Raw genomic sequence first — 19,990 nt, 5'->3', positions numbered from 1 at the left:
CCTTTAAAACTCAAAAATAATAAACATTTCACTATTACTTGGAAAAAAGAGAAAAAGAACAAAGAAAAAATATTGTATATATATATATATTATTAAATAAAATATATTTTTATTATTTAATATATAGTATCAAATCGGGCTCAAGCTTTTTTGAAAAAGCCCAGGCCCGAGCCTGAACCTGCGAGCCTAAAATTATGACCAAACCCGACTTAATAACAGGTCAGGCCGGGCCAGCCCATCGGGCTACCCGGTCCATGAACAGGTCTAATAGTCACAAATGAAAATTTCTCAAGTCATTTGCAAGACATGAATACGAAAACCTACTCCATCTTTAACCAATCTCCAAACATTCTCCCTTCTGTGAAAAGTAACATCTCTAGCCCACAAATAATGGCTTTCAAAAACCACCGGGCAAATATCTAATGACACAACACTGCAAGTAACCTCATCCTTAAATTATTCATTAATAGAAAATTTAAATGTACCTTGTTTTTGTACCTGTAATTCTGCTTTCTTGTTTAACCACCCAAGTGTATATGGCTAAGGATGAGGCTTTGGCTTTAACCTAAGTTGCTTCACTAGCTTGTTAGAAATAAAGTTCCTTTTGTGATGCAGAGTCATACAAAGCAATAGCTTTAGTCATGTGAATTTGAATATAAACCCAACATATTTCCTCCTTAATACTTGTGGGAACATCGTCATCCTTGCTGACTGGTATCTCACTCGAATCACCAATCCCAAAATTTTTAGATACCATGCAGGCAAGTTTCTCATCCGATTCCATGGAACATTCAACTATTTCCTCTTGTCCCTGCCATACCACAGTAGTTTTTTCCCATTCCAATTCTTTGGCCTTCTCTAGATGCAAAGCCCAACACTTTTCATTTAATATGCCCAAATTTATGGTAGTCATCACAAATCCTGTCATTAGGGGTGTAAAGGGATCAAATTTGAATAGGATCAAGTAATATCCAAATTCAAATCCGATTAGAGAAATTCAATATCCGAATTCGATATTTGACGGATATTAAAAATTAATATTCAAATTCAAATCCGATTAAATATTCGAATATTCAATTCGATTCAAATTTGACTAATTAATTATTTTACATAATTAATAAATATTCTATTTATATAAAGTATATAAATATATAATTTAATTATTATATATATATATAAATTATATAAGACATTTCAATATTTTATATATTATATATAAGAATTAAATAATCGGTCGAATTTGGATATTTATCGAATCAAATCAAATCATATATGAATTCGACCAATTAAATATTCAAATTATCTAAATTCGATTCGATTATGTCAAATTTTGAATTCGAAATCAGATTTTCGAATATCGTTGAATCTTTATGGACTGCTGAAGTGACTCTTTTATCTATCTTCTTTCGCTTCGCATATGACTTTCCACCCTCTTTTGGAAAATTTTGGTCAAGTTGTTTGGGTTTGCAGAGGTTTTGCTTGATGACACTTCTAGTGCTCGGCTTACTTAGTATCAATTGTTGCATCGAGTGGGTTCTTAACTATTTTCCTTTTACTTTATTGTTGTTGTTAAGTCTACTAGTTGTATCTAAGTGATGTGCCTTTTGAGTCGTTTAGTGTTTTTTGTTGAGTCTCTTTCTTGTAACCAAAGCATTATCACTAAAATAAAATAAAATATACTACGCTAGCTCTGCATTGCGCATCACCACCAAACATAGTTTGCACTATGTATTCTTGTTGTGGTCAGTTTAATAAATCTGAAGTTTGATGTCTAAAAAGTCAAAAAGTTATTGTTCGGTTTTGAAATCTAAGAAAAAGTAGAAATGATTTTTTTTTTTTTTTTGCTTTTTAGAGGATCTGAAAAATTAGATTGTTTGATTTGTAGCAATTCTCCACCTAAAACTATGAAATTTACTATTTTAAGTAGAATGTCTGATAATATTATAAGTAATAAAAAGAATATTAAATAAAAATATTATTATATTAATAAACAAATATTATAATTTGTTGGAATAAATAATTATTTACTATTTAATTAATATTATTATTTATTTTAATAAAAATACTATTATATATTATTTAATTAATAATAAATGTTCAATAATAATATTTTTTATATTATTAAATAATATTTAACAATATTATTTGAATATAGTATTCTTATCTATTATTCGATAGATGGCTAACGACAATAATGAAGGCATTAACACAATTTCATCAACTTTGAAATGTTTGATTTTGGTAAAACATGTGATTAGGTCTTCCTATTTTAGTGTTATACTTCAGAAGTAGACACGATCCCAAACGCCCCTTGACCTAGAGGTTGGATGTCTAAAAAGTTTTTCTTTTTTTTTTCAAATACAATCTCAAGAAATTTACCGAACTAGGTTTTGAGAAGATTTTCCAAAGTGTGGCGGCAGCTTTCAGCTTTCAATGCATTTTTACCTCACTCCAAGTTAACAGCTTATTGGTTGCACAAAGCTGTGCAAGTAGTAAATCAGTCCAACCAGAGCCCGTTTGGGAGGGCTTTTGCATTTGGGGTGCATTATATAATTTGTAATGTAGGCGCACATGGCCAAGACCAATAGCACACATACACGCGGCGGATGGCTGTGCTCAGGGCGGACCAATGAGGGCGGATTTGGCCCTCCAATGATATTGTGACACATGGCACCTCGGAACAATTAGGTGACACCTGGAACCACTTAGGCAACAACTTGCCTTAGCCAAGTTGATGGTGTCCCACCTAGCGGCCTGGCCCTGGTGTGAACTGGTAGCCTGGCACAGACGCAACCCGGCAGCCTGGCACTAGTGCGACCTGGCGGCCTGGCCCTGGCGCGACCTAGCGACCTGCGAGACGTGCTCGGTGAAAAATTCGGCATGCATATCCAAACACTCCCATGATCCATGGAAGTTGGCCCATGTGCCGAACGATCCGGAAGGTGGCTAACGTGCATGGCGGTTACCTCAGGGAATCTCGGGCCTCTTAGGTGACTTCTCAGAAATCTCATAGGGGGGGGGGGCAAGTAAGCATATTCTAGCTCTCATACTTTGTGATTTTTAGCTCGCAGTCTACTATGAGAGTACTGATTTAAGCATCGAAGCGACCTCGCCGGGTTAGCCACCTCGGGTCCTCTGACATTGATTCCTTGCATGTCTCTAAAGAACTACAAAGCTCAACAATCAATCCAGCTCGCCACCACCCAACTCGGCATCCAGGTCCTCATCCAACAAAAGTTCACTTCGGCCTCCGAGTCATCAGCCACTTGGAAGCAGACCAAATGACGAGGTACTTAGCACAAAAAATTGATACATCACCCAAAAAATCGATTCATCAAGGGCATGCGTAAAACAGAGGTCGGCGCGCAACGCAGAGCCAATGGCGCGGCCACACGTGAAGGCCTTGGATGGTTGTGCTCCTCAAGGCCAAACTGCATCCTAACCATCCAAGTCCACCTACCTCTAGGCGACCTCAAGTATAAATAAGGGGAAACCCTCTCAAGGTAAACATCTAGACTTTGGACTACTTAGATATCTACAACTTCTTGTGTGACCTTGTCTGAGCACTCATTACTCAGGTCTCATCCACCTCCTACTACCCCCGTACTAACTTGACTGCCGGAGTACCCGTCTCGGGTTAGCACCCGGGGCCTCTGATGTCTTCTTTCTCTTCGTAGGTCTGACCTACCAGCCCTTTGCTCGGAAGAGAAATTACCTTGTTGCCCCCAACCCATCCTAGGCAACAACACTTTATATTACATTGGTTGAACACCAGTAGACTTGTTCATGGGCCGGGCTCGGGCTTGACTTTTGTCAAAATTCTAATGGGCCTGGCCCAAAGCCCAGCCTATGAATAGGTCTAAACACCAGTATTTTGGAAAAATTAGCAATGGTTTTGGTGTCCTAAAACTCGTATTGACTTTTCAAAATTTTACCAAACACAACTTTTAGCATTCCTATGTAAAGCATAATTAAGAATGATAGAAAACTAAGTATATGTTTGGCATCAATGATGCAGATACACGGTGTTGCTGATGTGTGGGTTGGAAGCACTGTTTTCTCAGAAAACAGTGTCTTTTTTTTTTGTTTGGAAATGTTGCTGCTAGGTACGACGTTTCCTGGAGCAACAACAACACTTTCTATTTGGTACCAGTGCTCCATGTCTGTTTTCAGCGTTGGTACCCATTATAGGAAGTCCATGTCACTGCCACATCATGTCCTCGTTGGCAGCAGCAAGCTGCAATATGAGAAAACGCCAAATTCAGCATTACTCCAAACCATGCCTTCTCAATTTCCAAGGCATGGATTGGAGCACCATTTTTTATGGAAAAATGGTTTCAAACAAATAGGTGTTTCCTGGAGCACCATTTTTACCAACGTGGCACTGATGTGTCACCATTTTCTGGAGCAACGACATTGGTGCCAATCATACGCTAAATCACAATATGTTTGATAAGGGCTGGTAGGTGACTCCGCTTCAGAAGCAATATATCTAGTGCCTGTTTGGGAGGGGTTCGAGTAAAAAAAAATCTGAAAAAGATGTCCAACTGAATTATTTGATGAAGGATTCGAATATGATATAGAAAAAATATGATATCCGAAAAACATCTGATTAATAAATGCAAAAGTGATTGTGAATATGGTATAGTGATGTGTGAGTAGGATTCTTGTAATAGGAAAAACAAGATTATATCAGCGCCCCACAGGGCACATGTATGATCATATAAGTGTGCATTCATGGGAGATGTTCTCAATACACGGTAGGGATGTGTTATAGGGAGCAGTGGGATGATGTGAACTACTTCTTATCATCTAATAGTATGGATATCCTGGCTAATGAGAAAATGAGTATTTGGAACTAGAGAGATGATCTAATTTATTGTTTGCTACCGTACCAAAGGAGACTTGAGAAACATGGTCACATCCTCTGCATCGTGGTTGTAGGTTGCAGATGCAACCACCAATGCAAATTTAACACGTCATTGGTTCTTAAATAGAGGTGTGGAAGGTTGAAACTAATGGCCGTTTTTTATTTTATTATTTTTACTATGTTTTGAAAAACCCACCAGTAGTTCAGTATTCCTTTCTTTCTCTTGCCTCCTCTTTCTCTCTCTTGCCCTCCCTCCTGCTCAAGAGTTCACATTGTCTGCTCAGCACTCCATTCTCTCGCCCTCCTTGTTCCACACCTACCACCGGTGACGGTTGTGCTACCGAACATCGACCGCCGACGACGGTTATTCCTTCTCTCTCTCTCTCTCCCCCTAGTTTTCTTGTTTCCTCTTCTTCCCTCTCCTTTCAAATCAACAACCCAACACTCTATCCGGGTCACCGTTGCTGCAACCACTAGGCATCAGACAAAGCATGAACAACATGTTAAAATGTATTGTACTTCTTTTTTTTTTTTTCTGGCTGCATTTGGATAACGACTTTGGTGAAGTCTATACATACTGGGTGGGACTCTATTTGATTACTGAGTATTCAGTTCCACCAATTAATTTAATTGGCCTCATTAGATGATGAAGGGTTGCAATCGGATGATCATGATGGGCAACAATTTACTAGTGAAGGGGGCATTTGAATTAGATGCCAATCTCAAGGCTGAAAACCTGAAAAGTGATAACCTATGGATATGAGAAAAATGAGCGATTCCCTTATTTTACCTTCCTTTGTTAAGTTCCACCCATTAACAAATGTTCAACCCTAGCTAGCCCAAATTGTAGCTCTACTTTGTTCCTTTATTCATGAAATTTGATTTTCTGTTTTTTTGGATCTCTGAATGTAAAGTTATTGTTCGAGTACCTGAATGCTGCAACCTTTGAGAAATGGCTATTTTTACATTAACAAGCAATTACAAACTATTACTTAAGAAAAATAATTACGTGGATTAATAAAATAAGTAATTAATTACGTAATTGACAACACTCGATGATAGCAGTTAGCGATTTGTTTAGAAGCATTACCGAAATGCTCTTATTTTCGAATGCTTTTCATCTTTCACTTATAATGATTAATGATCCATATAGTCACAAACCCACATACACAAACATGATTCAACAACAACAAAACTAACTAATCTAGTCAACAAGAATAAACATTTGTTAAAGAAAAGTGGGTTTTAGAGCTTCAGCTTGGAATTTAGATGCTATATCCGGATATACACACATTTTGAAGTTCCTATATATACTATTGTAATCATGTTTTCATATTTATAGGTCAAAGTACCAAAAAATTCAAAATCTGCTCTTCTTTTAGAATTGGTTTGTATATTACAGGTTCTTCAACGTCTTGCCACAATCATCAAGGTTGTGTATTGACCAAACACAACCCAAAGAAGATATTCAATAATCTTTCATTCCCACGTGTATTGACCAGAATCCCATGGATGCATAGACCAAACATGATGCTTCAATATATATTGAGATCCCTCTCCATAGATATTAATACATTGTTTTGTATTCTGTACACCAAAATCAGGTACAAATTAAAAGATAAGGAAAACTTAAGTAAAAAACAAATTAAAGATTATTGTTTTCGTTGAATTCAACTACCTCTATAAAGAATTGAACAAAAATGAATTTAAAATTGAGATTAGAGGAGTAATATAACATGTTATAAGTATGGAACTAAAGAAAGAATAAGAAATATTTAGGTGGTTGGCCAAGTTTAAATATCTTTGCAACAAGTCAACACATAGTCATCTAGGAAGTTGGTAAGCTGAGAAGTAAATAGATTTTGGTCATTTCTGAAATGGTGAATAATTAAGGAATTTTGTAGATTAGGTATTTCATTTGACAAGTAATAGTAATACTACCCTGAATGTGTATCAATATCATAAACAATCTGGTTAAATAGGAAATATGATCAGACTAGTATTAGACTAGACCAAAATTCAATGATGGGTGCGGTGCATTCAACCATCATTCAACCCAAACCCCAACATAAAGCAACCCTTCAAAATCCCAACATTCAACCAACTTTTTTTATTGGAATTCTTTTAAAAATCACAGAGAAATATTATTGGTATCTATAACAGAGTGGGATGAGAAAGAATAAGGGTTTGATGTTGTAACACATTAGTGGGAAGACGATTGAGATGAACACTGAACAACTAAAATCAGGTATGCATATAGTGAAGCAAAACAATAGATATTGCTTAGGTATAATGGTTCAATATGGAGAAGCAAAAACTATTAGAAAAAAAGCAAAAATCTCGATCCCTTAATTATTGCAACAAATAACTACACCATAAACAATATATAGTAGTTAGGGTTTTAGGGTTCAAAATTATTAGAGGTTAACATTTTAACATGTTGTTCATGCTTTGTCCAACGACGACCTGGAGGAAGAGGGAAGAAGAGGAAACAAGAAAGATAAGGAGAGAGAGAAGGAATAGCCGTCGCCGATGGTCTATGTTGAATAGGAAACAAGAGAAAGGAGTGCTGAGCATATCATGTGAATTCTTTAAGGAGGAGGAAGTGCGAGAGAAGGAAAGGGGCAACAGATAGTAAAAATAAGGGTGGAGAAGGGTTTTTCAAAACATAGTAAAAATAATTAAAAAAAAGATTAGGAGAAGGGCGGAGATTAGAATTCTGCGTTGGACTGTCCGTATTTCTTCCTAAAATAAAAGAACGGCAGTTAGTTTCAGCCGTCCACACCTCGATTACTAACCGATAACGTGTTAAATTTGCATTGGTGGTTGCAGAGATTTTTCTGCAACCCGATGCAGAGGATGTGAACTCGTGTGAAACGCTCTAGCTTTCCAAACGACATGCCAAAGGAAGAATCAGTGTTAGCCTGTTGGAGCTTTCAGCGATAAAAGTCGCCATCGTCGGCAATCGGCAATAATAACAATCAAGAACTACTACTCTGGAATTTTGCCCTTCTCGTGGTAGAAATCAATTTTTATGGGTCCTAGGTCCTTGATGAGTATTGCTTTTTCTCCATCACCTCAAGGCTCAAGGGAATCTTTTGTTTGGTGCGGTTGCAGGCACATGCTCTGACAGTTTTTGACATCAGCCACTGTCATGGAGCTTCTTCTGATTTAGTTGTTACACAGCTGATTTAAGGAACCTGTAACCGACCTGGGCTGGGTACTTGTGGTTTATGGTTGCTGGAGTGGGCTCTGATTACAGATTGCTATCAAAATTCTCAGTCATGAAGTTTTTCTGCTCTGGGCTGGTCATCACCGCGTTTGATTGGTAAAATTTTTTACCCTTTTCATTTTAATGCTTATCCTGTTTGCTAGTTTTTGTTAAACTTTATTTTTTCTTAGTTGATTTTTTTTTAATAAATAGCTTGAATTTGTTCAAGCTTAAGACATATACAATGAAGTATACAGCAACGGATAGATGGTTTATCTCTTCTCAATAACCATATCATTACAATTCAGCCGAAAATAAATGATCTCTATCCACCCCCTGTTTTTTTCCCAAAACATCTGCCATAGCACTGGCTGGTCTTGGAATCCATTGAACTTCATGTGACTATCCATTTAAACTTCTTAAGTTCATTCCTATAGACCGAAAAGCCTCCTCCATGTTCTGCAGCCAACCCACCACCACTTTGGAGTTACCCTTAATCACAAGCTTCTTAGTGTTCATGTATTTTGCTTTCTGTACTCGTTGTATCACTACCAAGATTTCTGCTTTTAGTGAGTCCCCTTCCCAATTGGCCCCAAGAACAAAGCCTATAATACCTTGTTGAGTTTGGGGATATTGAGCTTTAAAAGGTTTGCCTTTTTTATGTTTTACTTTTCTTATTATGAAAGTATTTATCGAATATAGTTTTTTCTTCTAAAAGATTTGAATTCTTTTACTCCCTTCCTAAACATTTTCTCATTCTGAACACTTCTGTCATGTTGTCATCTTAGGATTAAATTGTCTTTCAAATCAACTATAGAAGATTTTAACTCATTCTGAACACTTCTATTTCATTTGTTATTTCGTTAGCTTTTATAGTTTAGAATCACAAATTTGTATTCATTCTGATAAATCTGAAAAGATATGAAAAAAATTAACCAACTCTTTTGTAGATTTCAACTACTCTTTAGATTGTCCAAGTCAATTCTCTATTACTATTTCATCCTCTCTCTATTTAAGTAACATGTTTAGGAGGATTGGTTTTTGATTTACCATCTTCTTTTTGATGTTATAATTCATGCATTTGACCAGAGAATCTGTGGGTCTTATATCTTATTGATTATTATGTGTTGGAGGCATGTTATAATTTACTCTGGTAGATTCTAGTAATCCTGTGGTCTACCCGCTAGCCCACTTTGGCCATGGATCATTCTGCACAAGTTGATGGTTGTGGGTGCAATCCTAGCTTAGTTACTGAAATCTAAGATTTTCTTTGATGGTTTGATTGTTCTAGGTGACCTATGGTCTTTGGTTATAACCTGCAAGTAGGGTGTTGGAAGTGATTTGTCTATATGGGCATTTGGGAATTGGAGAATATATTATATATTGCTGGGTTTCATTGAAAATTGGTGGCGAATTTTATCAAACATTAAACTCCAAAGATATGAGTTCAGTTCGGAGATGGATATTGGGTCTGATATATATATTTGCTGTTGCCACAATCTGGATTGCTGCCAGTTTTGTTGTTCAATCTGTTGTAGATTCTGGTGTTTCCCCATTTCTCATCACTTACATTTGCAATTCCTTGTTTGTGATATACATCCCTATTGTTGAGATTTCACGCTTCTTGGAGAATTCATGGTTGTGGCATGGTAATAAGAGTAATAAGCATCTTCAAAGACTGGAGGATTCTGAAGAAGTTGTTCTTCTTGGAGGGAATGATTTAAGTACGAAACAGGATTATTTGAACCCATCTGAGCCCATGGAACTAAGAGAAACTACTCTGCTGGAGAAGAGTACTATGTCTGAACCAGGACTGGAACTGTACGAGTCTGAAAGGATGCCTTTTCAAGCTAGTGGGCCAGATTCATCAGGAACAGTTAAGGTTGCTCAAGATGCTAATAAACAATTAGATGTGAGAGGACGTTGGACACGCACAAGAGTTGCAAAGGTGAGCCTGTTGATTTGTCCTTTTTGGTTCCTCGCGCAACTCTGTTTCAATCTCTCACTCAAATTTACTACTGTGACGGTAATAATTTTTGAATCTCATGCTTTCCTTCCATTTATTGTGCACTACTTTTAGTTTTGATTGCATTCAATCTCATTTGGATTTTGGTGTAGTAAGAATCTCTTCTGTTTCTTGCAGTCAAACACCATCTTAAGCAGTTCCTCCAGTCTTTTCACCTTTGTAGTTTCTCTGTTATTCTTGGGTGAGAAATTCACATGGGTGAAATTAATCAGTGTTCTTCTGTGCATGGGGGGAACAATAATAGTCAGCTTGGGTGACTCAAAGATGGGGTTAAGTGCAGTTGCTACAAATCCACTTCTTGGGGACACCCTTGCTCTTGTTTCAGCAGGATTCTATGCGATTTATATCACTCTTATTCGTAAAATGATGCCTGATGATGATGATAATGGTGATCATGTGAGTATGGCTGAGTTCCTTGGATTTGTTGGGTTGTTCAATCTCATTATTTTCCTACCTGTTGCTCTTGTATTGAACTTCACAAAGTTGGAGCCTTTCCATGCTCTCACCTGGAACCAGTTTGGCCTTATTGTTGGTAAAGGTCTGTCTTCTGATCCTGTAATGTTCCATTTATTTTGATTTTATGTATGTTAACTGCCTGTAGGTGGCCTAAGTTTATAGCTACTCTTTAACCATATACTGTGGCTATAGAAACTTCACAGACTAAAATGATTTTTAATCTCTTTGTTCCAGTTCTTAATCATCTTAAAAAGCAAATTCAAGTGTTCCAATTTTCTTTTAGCATGCATGAGTAAAAGCATAAAAATATCATCTTATCCATAGACCAAAGATTTTTCCCTTGATCTTTTTTTGAGCTTGTGAGCAAGTTCTGTACTTGGCACTCAGAAACAATAGAGAAGGAGAAGAGAGAAGGGAGGCGGCAAGTTTAGAGAGGAAGAAACTTGTTGACTGGGGAGAAAATCTACTCTCTCAGTCAGCCAGGTTACTATTTATAATCCAAGGCTCATTAAGAACAAGATTACACTTCTGCCCTTGTTTAAGAAATAAGCTGAACTTACTAAACTACCCTATTTAAGTTACAAAGATAAAAAGTTTTGTACCCCAGTCTAGATAAAATAAAACAGCAGCTACAACAACTAAACAAAAGAGTAATATAATCTAGCAAGTACTCTCTAACACTCTCCCTCAAGTTGGAGTCTATATATGTTATATAGACTCAACTTGTTAATTATTAAAGTCAATCCGGGGCTGGTGCAACACCTTGGTAAATGGATTTGCAAGCTGGTTTTTGGATCTAACAAATGGGGTTTCTATAGGGCTGTCAATGATTGGGTCTACCTGACAGACCCAGACCAACCAAACTGATTGTAACAGTTCTAGTTCTAGTTCCAGCTCACAATCTTCATTCTTACCAAAGTCAATTCAGCCTCATTTTACTAAGAATCCTACTTGTTTCCCCTAGGACTTCCCTTTCTCCCACTGAATTCCTTATCCCCCTCCACATCTCTCCTCAATTTTTCCACTTCACTCATCTTTCTCTTTCTCACTTTGTCTCCCAAATTTTCCTTTAAAAAAAATCCTTTAAATCATTTGGATTCTGAATTCTACACCCCAATTTTTCCACAAATGCAGCCACCAAATCATTCTCCAGATACATCCTCTCTCTCTTGTTAAAGCTACTACAACCTTCCTCAGAACTTGGGTTAGTCCTGCCTAGTGTAGTTTTGCTCTCCCTACTCTCAGACGTCTGCTTCTCAACTTCAAGCTTCTTAAAGTCCTCCAATTAATTCTCAATCAACTCCTAGATTTTCCTTCCCCTTTTATCATCCTCTGAATCAAGCTTCCTTTACACTCCCTGAAAGAATGGTAGGATCCATCTAATGGACGCCATAAAGGTTGCGGAATGGGTGGGGCGAATTTCAAAAATTTCCTACCTTCTCCCAACTGGGAATCATATTCCCTGAATTTAGAATACAATATTCAAGGATCTACTTGAACCTTAATCAAACCAGATCTGTACCAAAAGATAAATGGGAGGATTATACCTGATCCGGAGAAGCAGTATCTCCCAAAGTTGGTGTTCACGCCCAAAGAATGCTCCAAGATCTGTCCCTGCTGAAGATGACACAGCTGTGGATGGAACAGAACCAGCAGGGTGCGTCCTACACACTGGATCCTTCACAAGAATCCCCTGGATGTACTGAACACTGAATTCTTTCAGTCTTTCTTGCAAGACTGATGTCAAGAACTGGTTTCTTGACTTTCTTTTCTGCAAAGATCAAATCTTGCAACAATGCAGATGGCGGCGGCAGGAGGAGATTTCCAGAAACGAAAAAGCTGAATTGTTTTCTTTTCTGGAGAGAATGAGATCTAATCTCAATTCGCAGGAACCTTTCTTGCTTACCAGAACCTCTTGGATCGAAATCTGATTTCCCTCTCTTGGTTCATTCGAAATTCTCCTCTCTTTTCTTCTTGATTAAGAAATCTCCTAATTAGGAGTTATCCCAATCCAAATCAGTATTTGGATAGGGGATAATCTTAATCCCTTTCCCAGATAGAGTTAGCTTACTCCTGATCTTATCAGGAGGTTACCAGATTCAAATCTGATTTGAATTTGGTCTCTAAGAGTGGATAAGGCTAAGAGCCCAATCCTTTTTGCTAACTTCAATCTCAAATTCGCCCCATTGATGGGTGATCATATCAGCCCACTTCGAAATGGGCTTTTGGCCCATTAAGTATTCAGTGTTTAATTAGTTTCCAGTCTGCTGCCCAGTTGGGCTTCTTTGTATGGCGTGGGACCCAAGCATTGATCTACACACCAGCCACATGGGTTCGGCCCAGCCTTTAATACAAGGCCCAGCCAAATTCACTGAAAATCTCAATGAACCCCTTGAGTCCATCGTATGAACCCTATGGGCCCAACACTTACATTAAGTGGTCCCTGGGCCAAGCCATCTTATAAAAACCCAGGGACTGTGGGCAGGTGCAAGATTAGCCCATCAGGTATTATCCTAAATGGTCTTACACTTAACCTCTCAGCCCTTAATGATCAAGCACTGCCCGACAAGAGAGGACCTCTCCCTCGGCTGCAAGGAACAGTGCCGCACTCTCCTCTCACATGGATCCCGGGAATTAAAACCATTTGCAAACATTTTGAAACCGTACATATATATGTAAATATATTAATTTTGCAAAAACAAAATTCCAACGATTGAAATCAACTGCCGGCAGTTTGGTTTCCATCAGAGAGAGTGCATTCCCGATCATTACCCTTTGTCCGACAAAGTGGCCGATTCTGTCACTATGACCACCCACTCAGATGAATTCTCAAACTGCCCCAACATACCCAGGTTTTGATCCCCACTAAGGATCTCACTGATTGGCATATCAAAGGCAGCCTGATCCAGCACCTAGTGAAGTGTCATAATCGAGTCTAGGGGTCAGGTGTAACTTTCCAGTTTTGCCCATCTATCTCCAAGGTCCAGGGCAAGACTGGAAATCTGGTCCGGTTCAAGGATTCAAGTAATCCCATGCTGTATGTGCCTCGGGTCTTACCCTGATGGCTGAGACAGGCCATCCCAACACTTGGTGGCACACCAGTATCAGCCTTGGCAGGATAAATCTCCCCAGACTTATCCAACGGCTGTGAACATTCAAAACTAACATGAGTCTCTACAAATGTCCAGTTTTAGGGTTTTACACAGAATTAAACCAAACAACATGAATCAAACATGCACTTTATTTATTTCCACTAAATAACAAAAGTACATCAAAATGATTGAAGCTAAGGGCATACAAAACTGTCTAACACTCCCAACAGTCTTTTCACTGTCCATTCTATCACAGTATTGCGGTCTTAGAGCTTCTTGGGAAACTGGAGAAAAGACTTCAGGCACAGAGCAAACATTAGTAACCAAAACTGAAATGACATTTGTACCTGGATTTGGCGAGGGAGGAATCTCAGCAACAATGGTCTGGTTTGTTATTTTTTCCTGTCTAGAAACCTGGAGTTTACTAGCCACCAAATTTGGAGATTTTGCTTGGAAATCTTCTGTACTTAAATTCAACTTGTGACCATTCTCGCGGCCCTCTTCCATATCCGTAACTGGAAGTTCCCCACTTGTCCACAGGTTGATCCTATCAAATCCCTTACAGACACCCTGCCTATGAGGAGAATTTGGTTTTGGCATCTGTTTATTAGAGCTTCGGCTTCCCTTCCCTACTACCTCCTGATACTCCACCTTGTTTGATCCTCTAGACTTCACAGTTAGATCCAGAGTTGAGGCCTCTGGTAGCCCTCTCTCTTCATCTGTGAAAAGAAAGGAAGCATTCAGATGATCTTCGATTTCTTGCATGAGACTTGCATCTTCCCTACACTGTCTTCCAAATAGTCCAACTCTAAATCAGACTCCTCATCTTCTGCCTGTTCACAGCTCACCCATCTTTTATCCTCATTGTCCTTCTCGTCAGAGCGGTTTCTAGTGCTTCACCTTGGAAAGCGATTCATAAGTTTCTCCACTATATTCCAATCATATCAGGTAACAAAATTAATTTTTGGGATGATTTATCGGCGGGTGAAGCTTCTCCGAAGGCTTTGTTTCCATCACTGTTTGCCCTTTCTTCCTTCAAAGGCAAACCAATCTTTGAGTTCTTAATCCCCTCTCCCTCTCTCTTTCTAGTTTTGGGTGGAATTTGGGCTTTTTGCAGAAATGTGAGGTTTTTATGACTAGGCCTTGTTTCAGATCTCTTACAAGTTTAATGGTGAAACTGCTTATCATATTCTCATTTCCTGCCCTTTTGCTTGCCATAGTTTTCAAGGTGCCAAGGCGAGTCTAGGCAATAGGGGGGTGTCTTGTCTCCTAGTCGGGCAATGGATTTTTTAGGTAAAAAACATAGATCCTAGGGTAGTTCCCTAGTAGACCTGTTCATGGGCCGGGTAGCCTGATGGGCCAACCCGATCTAAGTCGGGCTTGGACAAGATGTCAGGTCCACGGGCTCGGGCTTTCTCAAAAAAGCCTGGCCTAAGCCCGAGCCTGACTTGATAATGTATTTATATAATAAAAATATATTTTATAATAATGTATTTTTTCTTTATTATTCTTACCTTTTTTCATGTAATAGTGAGATCTTTTATTATTTTTTAGGTTTTTAGGTCTTTTAATATAAATCAAACAGTTTTTATTGAATAAAAAAAGAAAAAAATCTTTTCCATTTTTTTTTTGAGCTCGGGCCCAGGCTTCAGGCTTTATATAAGGGCCGGGCTTGGGCTCAAGACCTAGGCCCACTAGTCAGGCTCGATCCTGGGTATATTCTGTTAATACAGAGAAAGCTCGGCCCAAACCCAGCCTGGCCCGACCCATGAACAGGTCTAATCCCTTGGTACCATAACCTTATTTCCTTAATATTATTCATAATTTTCATAAGAAAGGTATAAAGTTCATGTTAAAGTATAGAAAATCAACTATATTCATGAGAAGAAAAAGAAGAAAGAAAAGAAAATTGAAAAAATATAGGGGCTGAGCCATTATTTTTGTTATAGGAAAAGAAGGAAAGAGAAAAGTAGAAGATATGGAAGATATGGAAGATATGGAAGATATGGAAGATATGGAAGAAAAAGTAGAAGGGCACTTTGTTGCCTTGACAAATATGTTGCTTGCTGTATTTGGGATTGGTTTTTCTCTCTTTGGATGCAGGTGTAACACCCCTGACAGCTTGGACAAGTTGCTTGATATTCTACTTTCAGGTGGCCAAAAGGAAAGGGGAGAATACTTTGGAGATGCATGAGGGCAGCAGTGATTTATACAATTTGTGAGGAAGGAAACCTGATAATCTTTGAGGAGAAGAAAATAAGGAAGTTTTGATAGAAGGGATTATGGTAAAAGTGGCACATTGGGTAAAGTTTTTGAGTTTATTCTGAGACTTTATTCTTGATGATGTAACCAGGAATTGGGGAAAAGTTGCAGCTTCATCCTCTTCCAAGAAAAAAATCTCAAGGGCTTGGGATCCTTCCGAGAATGACTTCCTTAAATTAAACTTTGATGGAAGCAGCTTTGGTAATCTGAGTCCTTCTGGAATTGGAGGGGTGATAAGAAATGAAAAATGGGGTAATTGTGGACTTGTATTCAGGCCCTATTGGCACAGGAGGTTCCACAACAGCTGAGTTGAATGCAGTGGTTTTTGGGATGCAGAATGCTTTGGAAATGGGGGGGGGAGAAAGTTGGTAGTTGAAACAGTTTCCAAAGTAGTCATAAGCTGGTTGAAACAGAACGAAAAAACTCCTTGGTACTGCAGAAATGAAATCAAACTGTTTAGAAGACTCTCAAGGGACATGCAACTGTTAATTCAGTGGATTCCAAGGTTGGCCAATGGTCTTGCAGATCAGTTAGCAAAGCAAGGGGTTAATAGGGAATAGTGCTTTTGGGCTCAGTTGTAAGATTAAAAAACCAAAGGTTTTCTGGGTTTGGTAAGGTTTAAGTTACTGCCGGGGGGTGGGGGGTAGCTGAGGCTACCCATGAGTTGTAATTGTTCTTTTATTTTCATTAATTAATAAAATTTATTCCTGTTTCTGATAAAAAAGGATATATCCTTAGACACAGTATTGATTATTGACTATAGATACAACTTTGCTACATTACATTCTTTGAACTACCCAACAAGCCAACTTTGCTACAAAAACTACCCTATTTTGGCCACGTGAAAAAAACATGGTCAACCTGAACAATCCTTGAGATAGGAGCATTCTGCATTGGCCATTTGTTCAATCGACCAATCCATGTCAACCATATTTCCCACTTTGTATTGGCTTTCCATAAACTGTCTTATCATGTGGAAAACTCCTGGTCTTTGCTAAACAGTTCAACTAGTGAGTTTATATGGTGGATATCTTTGTACCTGCATTCAGCCTTGATTCAGCATATTATGGAGATCTATGTTTTTAGAAAGTCAAATGTCATCATTGAGGATTTACATATATGTGCTCATGTGTGTGAATCTGATGCTGGTTTTATTTCTTTGTTTGCTAAACAGAGTGCATATTTAGGGTAGTGATGTTAGGGTCCTTGGTTGAGCTACTAATGAAAATGAAAAGATTCTAAGCTTAATACTGCATGGGTAATAATGCTGAGCCATCTACATGCACCAATTCACTCATTGGCGCAGTCATTGTTTTTCTATGTACATGACCAGACCATCTCACTAATTGTGCTAATGTTCTTCCTTTTTCCTCTGATTTATATTCAGGGCTACTTGATAATGTTATAAGTGATTACCTATGGGCAAAGGCTGTTCTTCTGACAACAACGACAGTAGCAACGGCTGGCCTATCAATTCAAGTTCCCTTGGCAGCTTTGATAGATACTCTAAAAGGGAATGCCCCTCGTCCCATGGATTACCTTGGTGCTGCAGCTGTCATGGTTGGCTTTGCTGGCATCAACATTCCCTCTGATGCTTGTTCCAGCACAAAGGATGTGTTTTTAGAGGAGGACAATGCTAAAATGCCTGATCACAACCAAAGCTTATCGATTAGTAAAGATGCAGTTGCCATCTCTTAGTGTGTGGCTGCTGATTTCTCTTAATAATTTCTGCATTCCAAACGCCATATTAATTAACCTTCTCATTCACAACATCTTTGAGAAATCTTGTAAGTATTAATTTTGTTCACATGTACAATTTTACAATGAGTTAGGATAGCAAAAGTTCTTATAAAGGATGTGTTTTTTAGAGGACAACCTCTTTCAAATATCAGAACCATATCTTACCAATTTGTAAAGATCCAGTTGCCATCTCTTAGTGTGTCGGCTGCTGGTTTTTCTTAATGATTTCTTCATTCCAGTGGTATGAAATAACCCTCTCAATCATAATATCTTTGTGAAATCATGCAAGTATAAATTCTGTTAGCATGTACAATAGGATGGCAAAAGATCTTGAGAGCAAGTGTGTTACCCAATCTTTTTCCCCATGGGTTCAAGGAAAAAAGTATGCGGGAAGTGCAGAGGAAATAATGGGAAAATCTATGTACCGGAAAGACATGGTACACCAATCAAAGCACTCCATTTTAATGGATACCACCTGATTGGTCACCATATAACATAGCAGTTGGTTTTCTGTGAGCTTTTCCTGTCTTCCCTCTTTCACAGTTGAAGCCGAAAAAAATTAGCCAGAGAAAAAACAATAAGGGTAAACGATTATGACTACGATATCTGAACGGCATGATACCTAAAAACTAATAACAAATCAACTGGTAATATAAGTGGTAACCATCAAAGTTCTTCGGCTGCTAGGTTGGTTACAAGTTTTGTTTGTTTGTTTGTTTTTTTATCATGTCTTTTCGGTATTATAGTCAAATATGAATATTTATATTGTAAAAATTATATATATATAATATATAGTGTGGTGGTTGGTTCGTGGTTTGAAAAAAGGGTGATTTTGTTTTAGAAACATTCCACTTCGAAAATAAAATTATTAGTTCCGAACCATTATGAGCATTTTGTAATGAATGGTTGTGGTTGTGTTTTGAACCACATAGGACTAGGGGTGCAACCATGGGCAAAATTCTGAAATTGAATTGGTCCTAAGGCTGCGTTTGGAAATGATGCAAATATGTGTGAATGCAAATATGTAGAGTGTAAAATGGTTCATATAAATTGCAAAGTTGGGTTAGTTTTGCATCGATAAATTTACCTTCTTACCAAACAGACTTTTAGCTGTAATGGATGCAAACATGAATTCCAATAAAGCATACGTTTTTTTTAATCAAAAGCCCACTTGAATGCAAATTTACTTCTTTTTCATTGATGTACTTTTACATCTTATTATCAATGTAAATATGCATTGGTCTGTCATTTGTCAATGCAAAAATGTAATATTGCCAAATACAGGCAAAAGTAAACAAGAGTGTAAATTTACCCTGAACCGGGATTTATACTCCATTTGCATCATTTCCAAACGCAGCCTAAAGTTTTATTTCTTGAATCAAAACTGAACTGGATCAATTAGTTGATTGATTTTGGTTTTTGGCCAGTTTGGTTCTTTGTGAAATGTGTGCTGTAAATGCATTTGGGTCTTTCAAAGGATTTGATTCAAGACTGTTTCACCATTTTTCAGAAGTACATGCCTTATAGGCACTATGTGTCGATTCAAATCCACAAAACATTGCTGCTAATTCATTTTGCTTTTCGAAGAATGCCTAATTCATCTTCTAATTTGAATCATGTGGGGGATCATCGGTACTTTATTGGTTTTGTGATTCAAATTAAAAGCTCATTTTTTATCAATAACAAGTAACTTCATTGAACTTAATTTAAAAAGAGATTACATACAAATAGAGGGAGGTAAACTGTCTCAACTCCCCCACAAGCAAAACAAAAATACAATATTAGAAATAAGCCCAAAACAAAGAATCCCTATTCACCCCTTGCTTGGATAGCCCAAAAACAAAAGAATTAGCAGTTCTCTTCACAAGCTGCATTTTATCTCAATATCCATAGTCAGCCATTTGAACTTTTTCCTTTCATTGTTGTAGTTCCATGCAAGGTTCAAAGTATCGTTACGTATCAGCTGATATGTATCGTTCCGGGACCCTTCCGATATGCCCCTACAGTGGGTGTATTGGGGGTTTGACCGGTTCAGGGGATGGAGGGGTCTTAGACCAGCTCCCCTGAACCAGTTTTGAAAAAAAATAAAAAAAGGTAAACAAATGAGTATCGAAACGCCCGATACGCCCCTACCGGCGTATCGGGCGTATCAATATTTTGAACCTTAGTTCCATGTTCCAGTCATATCTTCGTTTAACCATCTTACCACCACTTTCAAATCATATTCAATTACCAACCTCCTAATGTTAAAATCTCTTTCTCTTTGGATTCCTTCCAAGGCCACAAATATCTCAACCATGAGAGAGTCACCTTTTCCAATTGGGCTTGAGAAC

At 38.0% G+C, this 19,990-nt stretch overlaps 1 protein-coding gene across 3 annotated transcripts; it reads left to right on the top strand.

Annotated features, from left to right (window-relative positions):
- The first annotated feature begins 7,491 nt into the window (after nt 1–7,491).
- Nucleotides 7,492–17,924, top strand: LOC104610122 (putative transporter C405.03c). 3 transcript variants are annotated; one of them, XM_088903877.1, is made up of 5 exons: nt 7,492–7,888; nt 7,988–8,198; nt 9,373–10,029; nt 10,225–10,645; nt 17,305–17,924. In XM_088903877.1, exons 3-5 carry the CDS (start codon nt 9,523–9,525, stop codon nt 17,613–17,615), a joined length of 1,239 nt encoding a protein of 412 aa, XP_088760003.1. In that variant the 5' UTR covers nt 7,492–7,888; nt 7,988–8,198; nt 9,373–9,522; the 3' UTR covers nt 17,616–17,924. The 3 variants fall into 3 exon arrangements, with proteins under 3 accessions (XP_088760003.1, XP_010274908.1, XP_010274907.1); XM_010276606.3 differs by having other exon boundaries at nt 7,498–7,888; nt 9,373–10,107; XM_010276605.3 differs by having other exon boundaries at nt 7,498–8,198; nt 9,373–10,107.
- Nucleotides 17,925–19,990: the final 2,066 nt, after the last annotated feature.

Source organism: Nelumbo nucifera, chromosome 4, assembly GCF_055504915.1.
Source record: "Nelumbo nucifera cultivar China Antique chromosome 4, China Antique-T2T, whole genome shotgun sequence".
NCBI lineage: Eukaryota > Viridiplantae > Streptophyta > Magnoliopsida > Proteales > Nelumbonaceae > Nelumbo > Nelumbo nucifera.
Note: the sequence above shows the minus strand (reverse complement) of the source record. Positions and strands in the feature narration are given on the sequence as shown.